At 50.0% G+C, this 19,556-nt stretch overlaps 1 protein-coding gene across 3 annotated transcripts; it reads right to left on the bottom strand.

Moving 5' to 3' along the window:
* Positions 1-1,539: 1,539 nt before the first annotated feature.
* LOC144941969 (uncharacterized) lies at positions 1,540-17,931 on the bottom strand. 3 transcript variants are annotated; one of them, XM_078868534.1, is made up of 7 exons: positions 17,580-17,931; positions 14,998-15,111; positions 13,805-13,904; positions 11,641-11,816; positions 9,895-10,005; positions 8,545-8,715; positions 1,540-6,377 (listed from the first exon to the last, which is right to left on the bottom strand). In XM_078868534.1, the coding sequence occupies exons 1-7, from the start codon at positions 17,898-17,900 to the stop codon at positions 6,279-6,281; spliced, it is 1,092 nt and encodes a 363-aa protein (XP_078724660.1). In that variant the 5' UTR covers positions 17,901-17,931; the 3' UTR covers positions 1,540-6,278. The 3 variants fall into 3 exon arrangements, with proteins under 3 accessions (XP_078724660.1, XP_078724661.1, XP_078724662.1); XM_078868535.1 differs by having other exon boundaries at positions 8,551-8,715; XM_078868536.1 differs by having other exon boundaries at positions 6,312-6,377; positions 8,512-8,715.
* Between the last annotated feature and the right edge of the window lie 1,625 nt (positions 17,932-19,556).

Below are 19,556 nucleotides of genomic sequence, written 5' to 3'. Positions count from 1 at the left end.
GGCCAGTGGTTCTTAATCTTTACTGCAGCCTGCAACCCCTTTGGTTCTGAATCGTAATTTTGTATAATGTTAATAAACAACATCTGTTTGATGAAACAAAGTTGTTGTATTTACGTACCCGTGGTTAATTTGTGTTGTTGATGATTCACCTTCTAAAAAAAACAATCTGGCCACGTCTCGCACCCCCAGTAAGGCCATCTCGCACCCCCAGGAACTACGCGCACCCCAGGTTAAGTACCACTGGCTTAGGCTATGAGGTGGCAAGGAGTATGTATGTATGTATATTGAACTGGTTTCGCACCGTGACTAGCCAACCGTGATGATTGGAGGTGCGAAAGGAGATGGCAGTACAACAATGGATTCGTGATTCTATCTGTGCGTAGCTTTGAGCGTAGTGCCGTCATGTGCATTGGTTTTCAGCAGCTAATCCAATTCCCCCCTGCACTTCCAAAACACTCATTAGCAGCACGCGGCCCTGTGTGAGGCTTCCCTGTATAAACAAAGGGCATCGTTATTTACTCTGATTTAAAACACACACAATACATATGTATCCAACAGAAATATATTTGCAAGAGAACCTTTTCCAAAACATCAACCGATTATGTGTTTTTCTTTCTTTTTTGTAAGGCTCTCATAATTAATTACTCCTTTACCCAGGGAGGCAAACTGAGTCCAAGGACTTTTCACCGTGGGGTCGTGCACTGCACGGTTTTATATCGAGATGTGTTTTTTTTAACCAGCAATTCTTGCGTTTTTTTTATGCGTGTGGGTAAAAAAAACAAAACCTGATCACCAAGAGAAGAAAAAAATCCTACGCGTGCAAAGGGTGCGATGCTTTAGCCTCTACGGATGGGGCAGACGGAGATTAGTCCACACTCGATGGGGTCACCTTCTCCTTGACGATTCGGGCTAAAAGGGGCGACCTTGATGCACGGCTGAAGGTGGAGAGTCGCAGCGTTTTGTGTGATCCACCTAAGCGTTGTCTGTGGATTCCACAGTCAGCCAACATGGGGGATATGAAAGCTGCTGAAAATAGCTGCGCCTGATTGTGCGTCACCACATCGTGGTTTTTTGTTGTTGTAACATACGGTCTTTTTTTTTACTCTCATAATAAACATGCCATTGTTATATATTCTGTACCGTGATGTTTTTTATTTATTAAATTCAAGCACTTTCCGCTGGCTAGAGAGGCAATTAAAGAGTCGTAAAATGTGTGCAGGCCATAAACAAATCACGATTATATGTATGCGCGCACACACACACAGAACATCTCAGCGTTCCGTGCAAGCCGTGAAGACGTCAGCAACCCTGCGAACATTCTGCACACAGCTGTTGGGGACGACTGCCAGCGGCTGCATCGTGCCGAGCGTTGTGATGTTGTGGATTCATTTTCTTGGTTCTTTCGGTAAAGTCACGTAGAATGGAAATAATGAAATAAAAAAACAACAAATTAATTTATTTTATTATATTATATTCTTTTATTTTATTATGTTTTATTTTCATTATTTTATTATTTCCATTCTACGTGACTTTACCGAAAGAACCAAGAAGATGAATCCCTGCAGTCACGAAAGCTTTAAATCGAAATGTTGTGGATCATTATTGACGCAGCAGCCAATGGCTGCCTCAACCTCGTTAGAACTCACGACAGCGTTTGCCTGCTGTCACCATCGCTGTCATTTGTCGCAGTCCTCTTCTCTCGCGTTGCTCGTCGATTCCACAGTCGTCAGCCAACATGGGAGGTGTGAAAGCTGCTGACGATAGCTGCGTCTGATAGTGGGCCTTCACATCGTGGTTTTTGATAATTGGTTTTTTACCCTTCTATCTGGCAACAAAACTGACACCTTTTTTTTTTACAAGGAGTCATGTTTGCATTGACCACAATACCTGCAGTCATAATGCAAACAAAAAACACAACTCTGATAATGTATGCACTGTCCTTGAAGTTGATTGGTCCACACCCGAGACAGCTTTCCTTAGAGCTTAGTCTAACATGGGTTGGACCAGATAACGCCAAAAGGCATTATGACTGCAGGTATTGTGGTCTATGCAAACATGACTCCTTGTAAAAAAAAGGTGTCAGTTTTGTTGCCAGATAGAAGGGTAAAAAACCGATTATCATATTTTTTACTGGCAAATGAGGTTCCAATGGTGTAATCGTGGTTTTGTTGTTGTTGTTGTAACATACGGTTTTTATCACTCTCATAATAAACATGCCATTGTTATACATTCCGTACCGTGCTGTAGACACGGAGCAACGACTACAACTTCACATGCAGGTGGTCGAGTCAGACGGAATGCCGTCGCTGCGATGTTCTCCTTCCTCGTATCTGTGGACCTGGCACCACAGTCGCACGCTACCGGAGAGATTAAAATGTTCCATTTGTGCATCAGGTATCCGCATCTGCCCGTGGTGTGTGCAGTGCAGCGCGATTCAGGGTGGACCATGAGCCTCGTGGAAGAGCAAACCCCAGGGAGGTTCCACGTTGGGCTCTTTCGCATTCACGTACCAACAATGACAAAGGCGCAGACCTGCAAGTGCTTTGCTCACGGCCACTGCCTGCAGAAGGACCTCCGCGAGAAGTAGCTTTTTAGAGAGTCCCTCCACAATGGCAATCGGCCTGCTCTTCAACGCCGGGTCAGACGTCGCGAATAGAAGGGGTGGGGGGGTACCCACACTTTACCCCACTACGCACGACCTGCCGATGTACGAACTTGTGGCGTAACCCGCGTCTAACGTCTGGCCAGGATGGGGGGCGGTGGGGGATTTAAGAAACGTCTCATTGCTTCCACTGCCCCTTGTCGGGACATCGAACCGAACCGACGGCGTGTGAATTGCGAAACCCCCAGCGTGCCGACCAATCGCACGGCGAAACACTCGTGGCATGAAGCGAGGATGGCAATTGCACAATCTGGGCTCTGTTGAACCCACGTGGAAGGCGAGCGACAATGGATACGAGGCCCTTGCGTGCAGAAAAACATTTTAAAAAATGAACTCTGCGAGGATAGCGACGGCATCGTGGCACGCAAAGTGTGCGGAGATTCCTGTTGATGTGCGCTTGTTGAAGGCAACTCGTTTTGCACGTGTATTGCTCACGTGTTTTTCATTTTCAATCCACCTTCACATTTGCTGTTTTCTTCATTTGCTGTTTTCTCGCTGCTTCTAAAAGTTTGACCATTGCGAACGCAAGAAGCACGGTTGTATAAGTACCAATTATGACACTCAGAGATACACATGCTCTGTCAGAACGACGCAGCTTTAATGAGAGGGTCTTAATTGGAATGAAGAGCCACACTCCAGCCGCTCGCTACCATCGCAATCAATGTCAAGGTCTAGAATAAAATGTTACCATTAGAAATTGTTACACGACAGTCACGTTGAATGTTGAATATAGAAATAAAGAATTTTGATTTCGATTTAAAGCTTTCGTGACTGCAGGGATTCATCTTATTGGTTTTTTCGGTAAAGTCACGTAGAAGGGAGGTAATAAAATAATAAAAATAAAACATAATAAAATAATTCTCACGACGTTTCGGCCACAACGCAAGCAGCCGTCCTCAAGGCGGTTGAATGAAACAGCACACGTGCTTGGAGCATATATATAAGCTGCTTATATATATGACAAAGGCGCAGACCTGCAAGCTGCTTATATATATGCTGCTTATATATATGCTCCAAGCACGTGGCTGCTTGCGTTGTGGCCGAAACGTCGTGAGAATTATTTTGTTATGTTTTATTTTAATTATTTTATTACTTCCCTTCTACGTGACTTTACCGAAAGAACCAAGAAGACAACAAAGAATTTTGAATTAACTTTCAAGTCTGCTGACAGGCCAATATGAGACAAGAAGAAGAGCAGCGATTACAATCATCTCTGATTATCATCATGCTCGGCTTAATTAAAACACCATGTTCGTGTGTGACACGAATGTGTAAAGTGGCCTTCCTACAACACTATGTACGCAGTGGTGGGTAACAAATACCGTCTGGGTGTGAGCACTTATTTTCGTGTTTGAGTACATTTAGATTTATCATTGTGACCGCCACCATCGAGTCTGTACATTGCAATCTAGGACAACATTAATACAAGTTTTATAACTTTGCAACGTGCCTCCGGAGGTGGATGTGCTAAACATTTATTTATTTATTTACCGAGACTTGAATCTCATGCCAAATCGTAGCCCTGTGCACAAACACACACTGCTTTCATGTAATCGCACGTGCGCATGCAGTTTCGCCTTATGACAGAGTTCCGTGGCGAACACACACTCGAGACACCTGGTCACGAGTGGTATTTGAAGCTGTTGGGAGTAGATTTCACGAGATCAACTCAGCCTGAAATGAGCATCTGTTGCAGTGGAGTTACCGGAGGCAACTACAGCAGCACTCTGGAAGTAAATCCGACTGGGTACGGGAGAGGCGACGCCTGTTCCTTCTAATACGGTCCTGAACTCGAGGCTAACATCACGCGCGCCTGGTTGATCTCTCTATGCAGCTGACCGTGGGAGATATTTGTGCGTGTGTGAATGTACAGAGACATGTCAGCACTAAGTGGTGCCCTGTGCAGGTGGGTCTGGAGGGGGGCCTAGTTGGAGCAATGGACACGCACACAGACGCAGAGAGAGAGAAAGGTAAGATCGAGACGCGCAGAGACACAAGGAACACCCGTGCAGCGAGCACCCATCAAGGCCGTCACGCAACAACACAAGGGGTTGGGGTCTGGCAGAATCACACTCGGCCACCTGTATGTATGTTGAACTTCTTTCACACCGTACGTAGCCAAGCGCGCTCATCAGAGGTGCGGGGGAAGGACAACAAACTAGACACAAAAGCAGTTCTAAAAACAGAGCTTTCAATCTGGATGATTTAAAAGTGCATAGCTCCAGTGGCTTCCTAGTATCGGAACTGAAGAGCGTTCCCGACGGCCGCAGAAGCGCATCTGAAAGCGCCGCGCGATGCCGTGACCACCGTCTTTGTTTGATGGCTGAGCGAAAAGCAAGCGGCTGTATGTTAGGGGAGCTGCCGATGTTCACACACCGTACTCGGGACTCGTGTGAATACGATGCGACCTGGGGCGGGGGTGGTGGGGTGAATGATAAGGGGTGGCGGACGCACGACCGGTACGTCACACCGATGCTCACCGTGACTGGGGATCGAATCTCGGGCCGCCGGATTCGTAGCGCAGTGAGCTAACCACTACACTGCCGCTGCCCACACACACACACGACCGGAGAAGAAATGTACACACTCAGCGAGAGACGGACGCACGCAGATAGATACGGAGAGCGAAAGGCGACGTGAAGACACAGAGAGGCAGACACGCCGATGACGTAGAGTTCAATGTGGCAATATGTACGTCGAGATAGGGGCACACAAATAAAGACGCGACGTAGAAATACAGACACGGAGCCACGTGGAGATGGACATGCAGAGAGATCGGTACAAAGACAGAGAGATACAGCCAGATATACGAAGAGGTTAATCAAGAAGGACACTCTTTTGGGGGGTCCCTAAATAACTGGGAGCCATGTACACACGAGTGTGTAAATATAGCACTGTGGATACGGTGTCCACGTTCTAATTATTCAAAGGAAACTTCTGTCCTGCGCTGTAGTCCGCATAAAGGAAAGTCGTCCTATTGAACGCAGGGGAAATCTAACCTTTGCTCGCATGGTGTTCCCATTAGCCCATGGTTCGGACGTCTGCACATCACACTTGTTTTTTTTTTATCAAGGCGGTGTCTCGCATATCGCAGAGTAGCCACAAGACACCAATAATATTACAAAAAGGCATTATTATTATTATGATTGACCTTTGAGGATAGTGATTATGCTGGAGTCCAGTTTGGTGATACAGCGTCCAGCCCACTTCATCCATGACTGCTTGAGACCAGGATCGAGCACCGCAGCATATTGCAGTGCGTCTACGAGTGAGAAGTAATGTACTAATAAATAAAATAACAAACGGGGCAGACACCACTCTCTCCAGATGGAACCCCCCCCCCCCCGTCTCACCACTTTGCTCCCAACCCCACCGATCGCGTGGGATATTCCACTTCATCCTGCGACGGTGGTGAGTTTCCACGCAACGAGGGTGTTTTATTTTTGCGAATTTAGCTTCGGTTTTGCAACCCCCCCCCCTCTGTGTGTGCGGAATGAGAGCCGTGTATGACTGTTGTAGCGGCAGTGGCAGGGAGGGGAGGGGGGTGAAAGTGTTATTAGCCCCTCGTATCGTGCACACGTGGAGGAGTTTGGCGTCTCGGACCAGCCCGTCAGCTTTACTGGCACGCTATGGAGCGGCAGCAGAATAGTCGTCGCTTGGTATTCATGACCTTCTTGGGGCACCTTCCGCTGCCTCCAATAACGCGCGACAATACCTGAGCGACAGCACAACACGGGGACGACAGTGAAATGGGAACTTTCTAACAGCGCTGTGATAATTCCCACATCAAAAGACGCGACCAAGCCGCGGTGCCATTGTGGTCATTCAACTCCCAAACGATGGACCACGGAGGAAAACGACAACGAACTCTTTCCCGAAGCTCCCCTGTGGCCATCACACCTTGGCGTTGGCATTGAGCTCGTGAACATTTTGTTGCCACGTGCAACGATAGAACAGAATTCCCCAAAACCCGCACCCTTTCTCTAATTTCACCATTCCGTATCGGTATGAGCGATGTTTAAAAAATTGTCACTACTATTCGTCATCATCATTCAGCCATAATCCACTGCTGCGTGAAGGCCTCGCCAAGCCACAACCTACTCTCACGAACATGAGATGCAATAATCCACATAGCACCTTGTAGATGCAGCATCACGACCTTGGAGATGGAGCAATGACATTACTGGTTGTGCATGTGCGAGGTGGAGGGTGCCGCGGTGGCGAGATGTTCACTCCCTCGCCGAGTTTGCAGGAGGTCGTGGGTTCGATTCCGACCTCTGACTGTATATTTGGAGTTTGTGTGTGTCTCTCTCTTTGCAGTTGTGTGGATTTTTCTCCGAGTTCCTCCGGTTTTTTTCCCTCCATATTTAAAAACATGCTTTGAGAGTATTTGGCTGCGAAACATTTCCACGTGATAAGCCACTTCGTTGGGCTATCATTTGTGACGAGTCCGCTTCTGAAAAATACCTTTATAGCTCAGTGGGCCTCACCTGGTAGAATAAGAAATAGTTTGAGTTTAGGATGAATGCACCTCAAGATCGTGAGAGACGGCGGCGGCTTGGGCAGTCCCTCATCCAGCAGTGGATCGATAATGACGGACAGTTTTGATAATTATTTACTCAGGAATAAATTACTGTCTCGAGACCCGTGCCAGGAGAGTTCTGCTTTGGGATGTTTTCTCATTACTATTCAGCACAGCCCCAAGCCTCCATCACCAGGCAAGATCCCATGGTGGTCACATGTCAGGTTAAAAAATCCTGCTTAGCTTCCAAGATCCGACACGTGTTTTTCCCCCCCGACTCATTAACGACTTCATTTACACTTTCAAAACATACGTGTTTTTCTAACATCGACTGTGGTGATGCAGAAAAGCCCCCAGAAGACCACTGCTATGAGATTGTTTACAAAGAGGTGATTTGATTCTAACTCACTATGCGCTGAGTAAGCACATAGAAGCATAATTTAACGTGTATGAACAAACATATTGTTTGGAACATCAGCCTTTTCAGCCAATATTATTCAACAGGAAGCCTGACTCTGCTACTGAGACCCAGAAGATTGAAACCGATCCGGACTTTGCTTGCTGCTGCTGTCTAGTTTTGGTCTGTAAAGCCAAGTCTGATTGACTAAAACATATTTAAATTTATGAGTTGGGGGGGGGCAGAGAATATAAATCTGCTGATACGTGTGTGTTGTTTTGTTAAATTAACAACCGGAATTTATGGAAAAACTAAAATTTAACAATAAATCCATCGGTACTATACTATCGAGATTTCAATCCTGCTGTGAAGTCGGGTGCTTCGGTTTGGCCCTTCTCACCTTGAAGCAGCTTCAATCGGATTCCCAACCATTACATTAACCCCCTTCCCTTCAAGTGCAAACTTTAAACTGGGCAAACAAAGACAAAGATAAAGATCCCCTGTATAGCCTTAACAGACTGTAGGGGCAAGTGCTGTTAGCGAGCACCTATGAAGGCCAGAACGGTACACGAGGGGGTGGGTTGCCAGCACCACGTCCGACCGCCTTTGTCTCCCCAGTGGCGATGTTTACACACCCGCACCGGGTACTCATTTGAGGCTGAGTCGACCTAGGGGAGGCCCGGGACCGGTTCAGATAACCGTCACTGGTGTTGGCCGTGAGCGGGAATCGAACCCGTGTCGCCGGGTTTGTAGCGCAGCGCGCTAACCGCTACACCACCGCTCCCCAAACACGCACGCACGCGCGCACACACGCGCGTGCACGAGGCCTCGGTGTCCCAGACATTCGTCCCAGAGCCACGAGCCGCTAACTGTCGGGCAAGTAACGAGAGTGCGGCGCGTGGAGTCGCAAAGGAGGGCGAAGAGACACACGCTCGCGCGCCATCCCGCCGCCGGTTAGCGTACACCCACGGCGGCGCTGCATGTCATGTCGCAATCGCTCTCCACGTCCTCCAACGTCCACCCGCTGGTCCCGGCGAGTTGCGGCTCAGAATCGCACCGCTTGCCGGAGCGTTTGCTGCTGTTGCTGTTGCTGCACTTGGCCAGAGTCACCGTCGTGGTGCAGTCGGCGTTCATCTGCGAGCGGCGAAACGAGCACACGGGGGGGGGGGGGGGGCACGCGAAGGCGAACGGCACTCGTTGTAGCCCTAGCAGACTGTTGGGGCAAGCGCCGTTTGAGCGAGCGCCTATGAAAGACCGACACGGCACAGGGGGGGTCGTGGGTGACCACCACCGCGCACGGCGGCTGCCTTTGTCTCCCGAGTGACGATGTTTAGACATTGCACCAGGTACTCATTTTAAGGTTGTGTCGATCTAGGGATGACCCAAGACCAGTTCAAATACTCGCTACTGTTATTTTTCGCCAGTGGGACTCGTTCGTAGCGCAGCGTAGCGCTAACCACTGCACCACCGCTCCCCACACACACATACACAAAGCAACAGAGATCACCCACGTGGCCTCGATATACTCTTTTGGCAAGTGGCTGTTTTAGGGAGCGCCTATCAAGGCCAAAGTGGTGCTGGGCCTAGCACCGAATCCGCTGATGTCGACAAAAAGGTCACGTGTACTAATTTAAGGCTGAGTCAATCGAGGTGATGCCCAAGACAAGTCGAGGAACCACTGGTCACTAACTTATCTGTGTCCATTAAATCCGACCAGAATAGGTGGCAACCCTAGCTGTCTGGAGCTATGATGCCATATATGGCAATGGGCTATACTCACAATTGGTTTTTTACCCTTTTATCTGGCAACACAACTGACACCTTTTTTTACGAGGAGTCATGTTTGCATTGACTACATTTTTGCATTCCGACTGCAGGTATTGTGGTCAATGCAAACATGACTCCTTGTTAAAAAGGTGTCAGTTTTGTTGCCAGATTAAAGGGTAAAAAAACAATAATCATATTTTGCTACTGGCAAAGGAGGTTCTAATGGTGTAAATGCTTACCCCGAGCTCTCATACTCTGATGGTGCATTGTCTTTGAGTTGTGCACCTTTTGGCGTCATCTGGTCCAACACCATGTGAGACTAGGCTCTAAGGAAAGCTGTCTCGGGTGTGGACCAATCAATTTCAAGGACAGTGCATACATTATCAGAGTTGTGTTTTTTGTTTGCATTCCGACTGCAAGTATTGTGGTCAATGCAAACATGACTCCTTGTAAAAAAGGTGTCAGTTTTGTTGCCAGATTAAAGGGTAAAAAAACAATAATCATATTTTGCTACTGGCAAAGGAGGTTCCAATGGGCTAAACTCACTTTCCCAGAGGGGCAGAAGCCGTCCGTCTTATCCCGCGGATCAACGACTTTGGTGCTTGTCGTGAGCATGGAGCTCACTTCCAACGTGATCTTCTCACTTCCTTCCTGCCTCTGGAAATGATAAACACACGCAGAGTCTGCCTCTTATATCTGGCTCAGAGCAGGGATCAGCAGCGTGGTGTCCCTGGAGCCGCATGCGGCTCTTTAGGACCGCTTCGTGAGGTTGTTTATTACGGACCATCACCGTCTCATATTCGTGGCTTTTGAAATGTAGATTTTTGTTGTTGTTACTGATTTCGAAAAAAATGGCTTTTCTTGTTATTTTGGTTGCCGACCCCTGGCTTAGGAACAAAGAGATGATTGTTGGATGAATAAAGGGGGGGGGGGGGGGGGGTAAAATCTTTGAACCGGCACAGTTGAGACCTGGCTTTGAATTCGGGTTTCAGCCACCTGTGATTTTAACCACGTAGCTCAGCTGTAGCGAGTTGGTGGGTATTTAATCCAGCAACTGCGGAGGCAGCAGCGAGGGCTGGTGGATTGCACGAATGTTTTGAAACTCCCTTCCCTCGGGTGTCGAGGGGTTGTCCCAAAATGAGAAATAAAATATCAGTCCCGTGCAAAAATGTATTTCTCTGTCGCAGTGCGGATGGGAAAGAGCTGTGCCACGAATGTGCTTAAGAAGTGATTTCATGGGACGTCACAAGTAGTTCTGTAAAGCAGGGTGGTGCGCCCCTCTGCGAGAGCTCTGAATGGACACTCCGTCTCAAGACATGAGCGGGGGGGGGGGGGGGTTTATCATTGAATTTGGGGGAGAACATATTGAAAAATAAATTACAAAAAATAGGAATAGACGTAGCGCCAAAACGGTGAAACCCAGACAGGTTTCGTAGGCAGCGTTGTGTTCTTCAAAGCACGTGGCAGTGATTAAACTTGACTTCAAAAAAATAACGCTTGCAGCTGATCTCAAATGTTACTGTGGCAACCCCCCAGAGGGTGATATGAACCAAAGTGACGTAACGATGTAAGAGTTTACGCAGAGGCGGCCCAGCCACTAAGCGACTCTTGCAATTGCAAAGGGCCCCGTGGCCAGCAGAGGGCCCCCTAGAGTCACTGCTAGCTAGTGGCTGAAAAAAATCATACATCAAAGGGGCCTCCAACCAAATTTTGCTTAGGGCCCCCTAAGGTCTAGGGCCGGTTCTGAGTTTACGCATTGTAACGCGATTGCAAACCACCCTCGGGATCGTCGTGTTCAGCCTCTGTCTGCCTGTCGGTGAGTCCGCTTGATCAGAGACTCCTCTCTTACAAACCGTCTCGCGTCCTGCCACTGTTTTATCCTTTATTTGTGTATTTTTGCCATTTCCCTCTCTCTTCTTCCTTACCCCCTCTCCTTGATCGCTCCCAACTTTGCTCCTTCCCATCCTCTCTGCCTCTCCCGCACCTCCCATTCGCACGGTTGGCTACGTACGGCGCGAAAGAAGTTCAGTTCATCGGACATAACCATGCCTGCCTCTTTCTGCTCAGCCTCTACTAAATATCATGCAATGCGTTGATTGAGTGGACAGCTCTACAATTACACCGACGCCCTCTAAACATCAATTGCCTCCTGAAGGTGGGAAACCCCCCCGCCCCCCCCATTAAAACACACCCAGCCCTTTGTTTCTAACGATGCGGAGGACATCACCAAGTCCCCCCCCCCCCGCCACCTAGCTGGCAGGTCACGGGACCACCACCACCACCACCACTCACAGTCCACTGCGCATATTGGATGTGCCACAGGTTGGTGTTGAGCGAGTCGAGGATGAGCGCCACGGAGGAGGTCATGTTGTACAGCGCCAACTGGATCGCGGCTTCCGTGACGGCGGCGGGAACGGCCGGGGGCTCTTCCTCCGACACGACAGTCCGCTCGCTGACCCAGTAGAACTCTGCAGAGCAAAGACATTTGGTGAACGTGTGGGAGTCACGGGGCTGGGGCTGGGGCGGGGGGGGGAATCCGCCGGCGCTGTGAGAGCGTGTGTAGCCGCAACATTCAGAATCACTGTGCGATCAAGTCCGCCTGCGCTCATGCGGTGAGCCGGAGAGGGGGGGCAGGGAGCAGCCTACAAAGACGGGGGGGGGGGGGAAGAAGGGGACTCACCCCCACCTCTCCTCTCTTCCCCCCTCCCTTCCCCCCCCCACCCTTCCCCTCCCCTCCCCACCCTTCCCCCCCACCCCCCACCCTTCCCCCCACCCCCTCCCTTCCCTCCCTTCCCTCCCCTCCCCTCCCACCCACCCATACCCCCACCCCCTCCCTTCAAACTCCCTCCCACCGCCCCTCCCCTTCCTTCCTCCCCCACTCCCCCCTCTCTTCCCCCTCCCCTCCTCCCCCCATCCCTCCCCTCCCTTCCCCCCCCCACCCCCCTCCATTCCCCCCCCCACCCCCTCGCTTCCCCCCCACTCCCTCCCTTCCCCCCCCACCCCCCTCCCTTCCCCCCCCACCCCCCTCCCTTCCCCCTCACCCCCCTCCCTTCCCCCCCACCCCACTCCCTTCCCCCCCACCCCACCCCCCACCCCCTCCCTCCTCCCCCCCCCACCCTCCCATCCCCCTCCCTTCCCCCCCCCACCCCCCCCTCCCTTCCCCCCCCACCCCCCCTCCCCCCTCCCCTTCCTTCCACCCCCGTCCCCCTCAAGATGGGACTTGCACCAGGGCCGAGAGCAACAACGCCGCTGGCCACCGCTGAGACCTCTGGATTCTCTGGATTCTCACGGCAGCCTTGATGGGGCTCAAGACAATTCTATCCAAGGGAGAATGGGGGTGATACGTGGCTCGCGTTAATTTTCCGCCAATGATTTCGTTTTGTAAGAGGGATACCCGTTTCCACCAGCCTCTCCTCCCGAACAAGTTGAGTGTTCAATATTGAAGTTTGATTTTTGTTCAATGGCAACGCATTTATAAAGTTGTATTTTCCTACCGTCAGTGTGTCCCAAGATAAAGTTACGTTTAAAAAAATATATAACAACGCCACATTTGCTTCCCACCTCGTACGGAGGTAAGCGGGAGGGTTGAGGGTGGAATGGCAGGCGCCAAGATCGCAGAATCACCACTCCGACTGCACAATTCGGAGAGCATTGTGTAACTACGTGTACAAAAGTAAATGCCTTGATCTAAGCCGGCAGCTCGACGGCATCGAACTGTTAAGCGCCTCTTAAAGGTTATTGTTCCCGGAGGAGTGCCAATCACCCTTAATGATGTTCCGCAGCCGCTAGTGCTGCCATCGCGAACGAACGGAATGAACGCGTGGGCTACGATTTGTTTTGGGAGCGCTGCGAATTGAGTCGTGACCACACCCGTCTGACACACACGGCTGTGACAGCGCATGATATGAGCCCATTATGTGTTACAGTTTAACCTTCATGATTATTGATCAAGGGGGGTGAGGGGGAGAGTATCACCGGACATTCAAACGTGCCCGATGTTGATCAATTGCGTGTTTAACCGCATGGAAGCACAACTTTATACGTATTTAATAATGATAATAAATATTAAGTAATTATTACTATTATAATTTTTAACCCAGAAAAGTCTCACAAAGTCTCCAGAAGGTCTTCGGTAAGGCCTTGCCAAGTTGTACGCTGCAGGGGCGATGTTGCTACGAATGTTCTCCCAATTGAGTAACTTGAAGGTAATTTTTATCACTGGGATGTATGTCTAATACCAGTAAAAGTTGTATGTTTTTGTGGTTTTATTTTGCTATGGGAAGAAACTGGAGAAGCCAGGGGACACCCACGCAGAACAGTGGGGAGAACCATAACAACAAATTCCACACACAAAGGCACCTCAGCTGGGAATCAAACTCAGGCGCGTCTCGCTGTCGGCCACAATTGGTGACCACTCACGCCACCCGGCCCCACTTGCGCAGCACAACGCCCTTACCTGTCTCATTCCCCGTGGCGTTGACATTGCATATGACGTAATTGGCTTTGAGTCCCTTTCCCGACAATGCCGACACGCTTGCCATGCAGCAGCCACGGATCTGTAACGTCAGGGCCGCAACGCAGGCAATCGACGGGAGAGAGTAATCTCTGCACTTCACAGAGCGGAGATAATGTGCAACGTAGTGCCGGGGAGTGGCAGATTCGAAGGCCATGGAATGCCTACAGAACGTATATTATGCGGTTTGGATTTGTATCGTGTCGAAATGGGACTGCTTTTCAACACACTCTACAGATACGGTGCGCATTTATTTATTTAATATACATAGGCAGTCCGTCACAGAGGGGGGGAACAAGGACGGGTTTGAGCCTTGAGTTGAAGAGCTACAGGGAGTGAGGGATGCGTGGCTGAAGACTTGGCCAAATAAAAAAGCATTGGTTGCGGTGACCTTGGAAAGTGCGTGGAGGGGAGTAGAGTGAGATGAGAGGGGAGAGGCAGGAGAGTGCGTGGAGGGGAGTAGAGTGAGATGAGAGGGGAGAGGCAGGAGAGTGCGTGGAGGGGAGTAGAGTGAGATGAGAGGGGAGAGGTATGAGAGAGCGTGGAGGGGAGTAGAGTGAGATGAGAGGGGAGAGGCAGGAGAGTGCGTGGAGGGGAGTAGAGTGAGATGAGAGGGGAGAGGTATGAGAGAGCGTGGAGGGGAGTAGAGTGAGATGATGAGGGGAGAGGCGAGAGAGTGTGGAGGGGAGTAGAGTGAGATGAGAGGATTGAGGTAGGAGAGTGTGTGGAGGGCAGTAGAGTGAGATGAGAGGGGAGAGGCAGGAGAGTGCGTGGAGGGGAGTAGAGTGAGATGAGAGGGGAGAGGTAGGAGAGTGCGTGGACGGGAGTAGAGTGAGATGAGAGGTAGGAGAGTGCGTGGAGGGGAGTAGAGTGAGATGAGAGGGAGGAGAGTGCGTGGAGGAGAGTAGAGTGAGATGAGAGGGTAGAGGCGGGCAGAGGTGAGGCCAATGCGCATTTTGAAGACGGCGGAGTGCGCTCCTGAAGAATTGATGGAGCATTCCATCGTTAAAATGCATCCGTACATTTATCGTCTCCAAGGAAACACGCTCCTACCAGTCGAGCCCTTGAACGCAACACGCGTCGTGTGTCTTAGCTAACAGGGGGAGTGAAACGCGCACGCCGAGACACACACTCACCGCGTTCTCGCGATCCGCGCAGAAGGCGTGCTTGAAGCGCTCTCGGCTGTTGGGGCACCTCGTCTCGGCCACGTGGAACGTCACGAGGAATTGCTTCTCCCCCCCGTCCGCGTCCTTTGAAAGGAGTCGCGCGCACGCGCACGCACGCGCACACACGCACGCGCACGCACGCGCACACACGCGCACGTTACCCGGCACCCACGAGACCAACGGGCAAACCAACACGGGAATTTCAATTCAATTTGAATGACGTCTCTCCTCATTTGCACGTGCAAGACGCGTGTGGTTATTGCTAGACGAAGGCAGGGGGGTGGGGGGGGTGAAACTGACATCCAGTTGCTTTGTGTTCCTTCTGATGCCTAAACTCTCAGCTTATTTTGCGCTGGTTGCCATCACAACGGCTGTGTGCAGAATGAACGCAAGGATGGCGATGTCGTCTTGACATGCAAAAAGCATGCGGCGGCTCCTTGTGATGTTTTGCAGTTTAAGACGCATTTTTTGCATGTACTGCACAGGTTGGCACCGACGTTTTTTTTGCCGAGATGAACATGTTTTAATTTTCTTGATGAACTAAAGCAAGTGGGCTTGGGCTGGACTGTTGGCTGGATGGGACGATTACTCGATGGTAAAGAATAATGATGGAGTGTCAGCCAAGAAATGAAACGTGTCCGATAGCACGTGCACCGGGGAGATGGAGCAATGACATCAGCTTGTCCGTAGAAGTTACGTGGCTTATTACATATCAGGATTGTGAGATAAATCATTCCACTGCTGAATGAGACTTCGCCAAGCCTCTGCCACCACTAACGATCGTCAGAGGCAAACATTCACCCAGCACCTTCTGGGCGCTGGATGTCTACCGTGGAAATGGAGCGGTCAAATTAATTGCTGTGTAGGTGCGCGGTGGATTATCCCCATCCCAGGATTGTGAGCGATGGGGACGGCTTGGGGATGTCTCTATCCAGCAGTGGATTGACCATGTCTGATGATAATGGTGATGATGAAACTGTCGAGACATCCTGTCCACATGCATTACCCATGACTGAGTGATTACCACGCCGTGTTCATTCGTCGATGGGGAGACATATTCTTGGTTCTTTCGGTAAAGGCACGTAGAAGGGAAATAATAAAATAAAAATAATTATTATGTTTTATTTTTATTATTGTATTATTTCCATTCTACGTGACTTTACCGAAAGAAGCAAACATATGAATCCCTGCAGTCACGAAAGCTTTAAATCGAGATGGGGAGACACTTTGATTATTTGACCCTGGGCAGCATTGAGCCCTTCAAGCCTCCCCTCCACTACAGATTGTAGGAGAACACAGGGAGCGAACTCACCAGACACGCCGATGACAAAACCCATCCGGAATGCACCCCCCCGATCTCGTCAGGTCTCGGAAATTGAACAGAGTTGAGCCGGGACATCGTCATGATGAGCGACCAACACGCTGTGGGCGCGATGTTATGCTCAGTGCTAAAACATCTAGAATTTTTTGTGCACGATATTCCCTCGTCGATGGTAATAATAATTTTATAATATGTTTGGTTTCCGTGTAGTCCTGACAGAGCAAGGCTTTCGCAAAGGCGCTACGAGAGCGATGTTTGCTGTGTGATTTTACGCACTCGAGTAAGTTTGCGAGTTGTTTTCACCAATCCACACTGACCAGCGTGGCGAAGCATGCCACGAATAACTGGCACACCTCCACAGTCTGATGCGGTGCGTGGAGGCCCTCACCCAGCAGGTCACCGAAGCCGCGACGGCCCGTGAGTAACCACGATATTATGGACAACGTCGCCTCTGCCGCTCCGACAAGACCTACGAGAACCCCTCCCACGCCGTCGGCTGAAATCCGGAAGCGTGACTCCGCTCTCGCAGCCGAGAATAAAAACTATCGGCACTCGCTGGACGAAGTCGCAGGCGGCCCAGCAACAGAAGCTTCGAGTGGCAGATTTGTACCAGAAAGGCTCCACGTGTTAAGGCCAAACAAACAAAAAATTAATTGACCTGAAACAAAGCCCATTAAGAACTCGACTGTGGAAGGATCGGGACTTCTCTCCCCCGCGGCACGCACCGCGGACCTTCGCTGCACCGCGCGCCTGAACGCAACGTGGCAGACGCGCGCGCGCGCACGGGCACCTTCCGCGAACGGACGGTCAAAGATTCACCGAACTGCGACCGCGGTGACGTTCAAGCCGTCGTCACCCGACGACGACGGACGGACGCGCCGTCCGTGCAGACGCATCGTGGCGGTGCCGCTGACGACGCCGTGCGGCGTCCACTGCCCCCTTTGAATTGGTCGACAGCAAAACGTATCCATTCGACTAGAAATACATTTTTAAACTGCCGTACGAAAGAAGAGGAATATTGGCATAAAGGGGCTTTGTATGCACGTGAGAATTCCATTTACAATGTAGTCTAAGTGCATTCCAATTTTTCTCTATACAATCTATGGGTATTCCGTCTTCCGTAATAATTCTATTGGCATTCGTTTTATGTCATTCCTCTTGGCCTATCCCATCACACATCCCACTGCATGGCACATCGTCCATATGTTGGACAGAGAAAGCGTCCACTCACCACCGCGTACATCTCCGTGAGTCCACGCTCCTCGTACCACCGAGGGTGTGGGTCGTGGGTGTTGTAGGCGTTGATGGCCAGAAGAACGCTCTGCTTGGCGGTCATTAATTCCCGTGGATCCAGATGATTTATCGCCAACTCTTTACTGTTGTCTGGCAGGTGCGATGACCTCCAGAAGACGACGCAGGTGTCCGGTGGTTGGGTCACGGGAAGGGCCCACGATGTGACACTCAGCGTCAAGACGAGAGGGAGAGATAGCATCGTCACCATCATCATCATCGTCGTCGTCGGCAGTGTGTGTGTGTCTACCCGTTCGCACATGCACGCACGGTCCGCTCCCAGTAGTATTGAACCGAGAATGCACACCGCGCGTGGTTCTGCGCAAAGTTTGTGCGCAGGTTTCCAAAAGTAACCAATAAAACGTAGAACAATAGAGGGTAGTTCTTTGAGGACGGGGGGGGGGCACGTTGGTCGGTTCACGGGGTCGTGAATCCACGTGCCTCGACTTCACTGCCGCCCGGCACTTGTTGATTTTTTGTCTGGGTTATCTATTGACCTGCCTTGGAGTAAAGTTGATCATCACAGTGTGTCAACATTCAACTGATATGCTCGCTCCGGCGTTTCCCGTAAACGGCAGCGATGTTGTTTTCCTGGTCAAAGCCACACCGTTCGGTCCAAAGGTTAGGATGATGTCGCGAAAGGAGATGTAGGCTTACCAACTGCGGAGAAGAGCCATCTCTGAATACTCACTTTTGGATATTTAGCCAAATAAACTTTTTTTTTTTAAATCAAACGTTGCATTTTTGGTTGGCAACAGCATCTACAGGAGTGATTCTATATACAGGTTTTCGTCAGACTTTTTACACGACTTTTGGGGATTGTTTTTATTTTACAAAAATAGTTTTGCAAACCAATGCAATACCGAGTGGTAGAGAACGGTCCGTGGAAACAAATGCCGCGTAGCAATTTCCAACATCGCCTCGAATGATTGCGTACGCCCATTAAGGGGGGCAGCACTTTTTCACTCACGCTGCTTCCGAGTAATGTTTGTCACACGACAGTTTGACCGATATCTTTTGAATGATCATAGCTGTAAGTCAGTCATGTAAAGTGCAAAGCCAAAGGTTATGCAATGGATTTGTTTTACAGCCTTTGGTGACCAGGCTGAGACCATCAACCACTGCACTCGAGATTTGAGCAATGGATCTCAGAAGTAACAGGTCAGTGATTTGAGCGACTCGACCATATCTAATCAGGTGTTTAAGAAAAAAAAGAACATTGTCAAAATAATTATCATCATAATATAACAAAAACATTAATTCAGTGTGAAACTGTCAACGTTTTTGCTTACCACCCAGAAAAAAACTCCACTGAGTCTGTAAACTCTCAGGACACCCCTGCTTAGAATATTTGTCCAATTCTGAAAACTAAAACGTATTTTTCCGCATAAAGAAGGAACTTGTTTTTCCCTGGGAGAAAACAAATACACACACGTAAAGTGGATAACACTGCAATACAATCTGCCTAGGTCAGCAACCAGACTTATTCTTATGCCTCCTAGAGGCACATCGCTGCCCCTGCATGCATCACGATTTTATCTCTCTCTCTCCTCTTTCTTTTTTTTACGATCAGTGGAAACAAGAAGATGCTCGGTGTAGTCGGCACTTTGTTTCGGTCATCATTTCGTAATTTTTTTTTTAACTTTGCTTTATGTAAAACCCCCACCTCTCGCTCGCTCACTCTCTCGCTCACTCTCTCTCTTACTCTCTCGCTCACTCTCTCGGTCACTCTCTCGGTGCACCCACAACCGCACCGCCTCCTCGCGCTCGCACGCGTGTCACAGAATCGTCAATTCACTCAACATCGTTACGCTGTGGGGAGTACGCGCGCTCGTCATTAGTGATGCAGCCGTTCGCAATGGTGGTTGGTGTTTGCACGCAGCTACGACGGTGGTGATGGTTAGCACGCTGAGCTCGC

This window comes from Lampetra fluviatilis, chromosome 26, assembly GCF_964198595.1.
Source record: "Lampetra fluviatilis chromosome 26, kcLamFluv1.1, whole genome shotgun sequence".
NCBI lineage: Eukaryota > Metazoa > Chordata > Hyperoartia > Petromyzontiformes > Petromyzontidae > Lampetra > Lampetra fluviatilis.
The sequence above is the reverse complement of the archived record's forward strand: the minus strand, read 5'-3'. Positions and strand labels throughout refer to the sequence as shown.

Excerpts from the sequence above, each read along its gene's own strand:
- LOC144941969 (XM_078868534.1), bottom strand. The coding sequence starts at position 17,900 with ATGTGCGAACGGGTAGACACACACACACTGCCGACGACGACGATGATG. Across the intron at positions 15,112-17,579 it reads TCACGGAGATGTACGCGGTG|GACGCGGACGGGGGGGAGAA; the intron begins GTGAGTGGACGC and ends CTCCTTTCAAAG. Across the intron at positions 6,378-8,544 it reads CATGCAGCGCCGCCGTGGGT|GTATTGTCGCGCGTTATTGG; the intron begins GTACGCTAACCG and ends GCTGTCGCTCAG.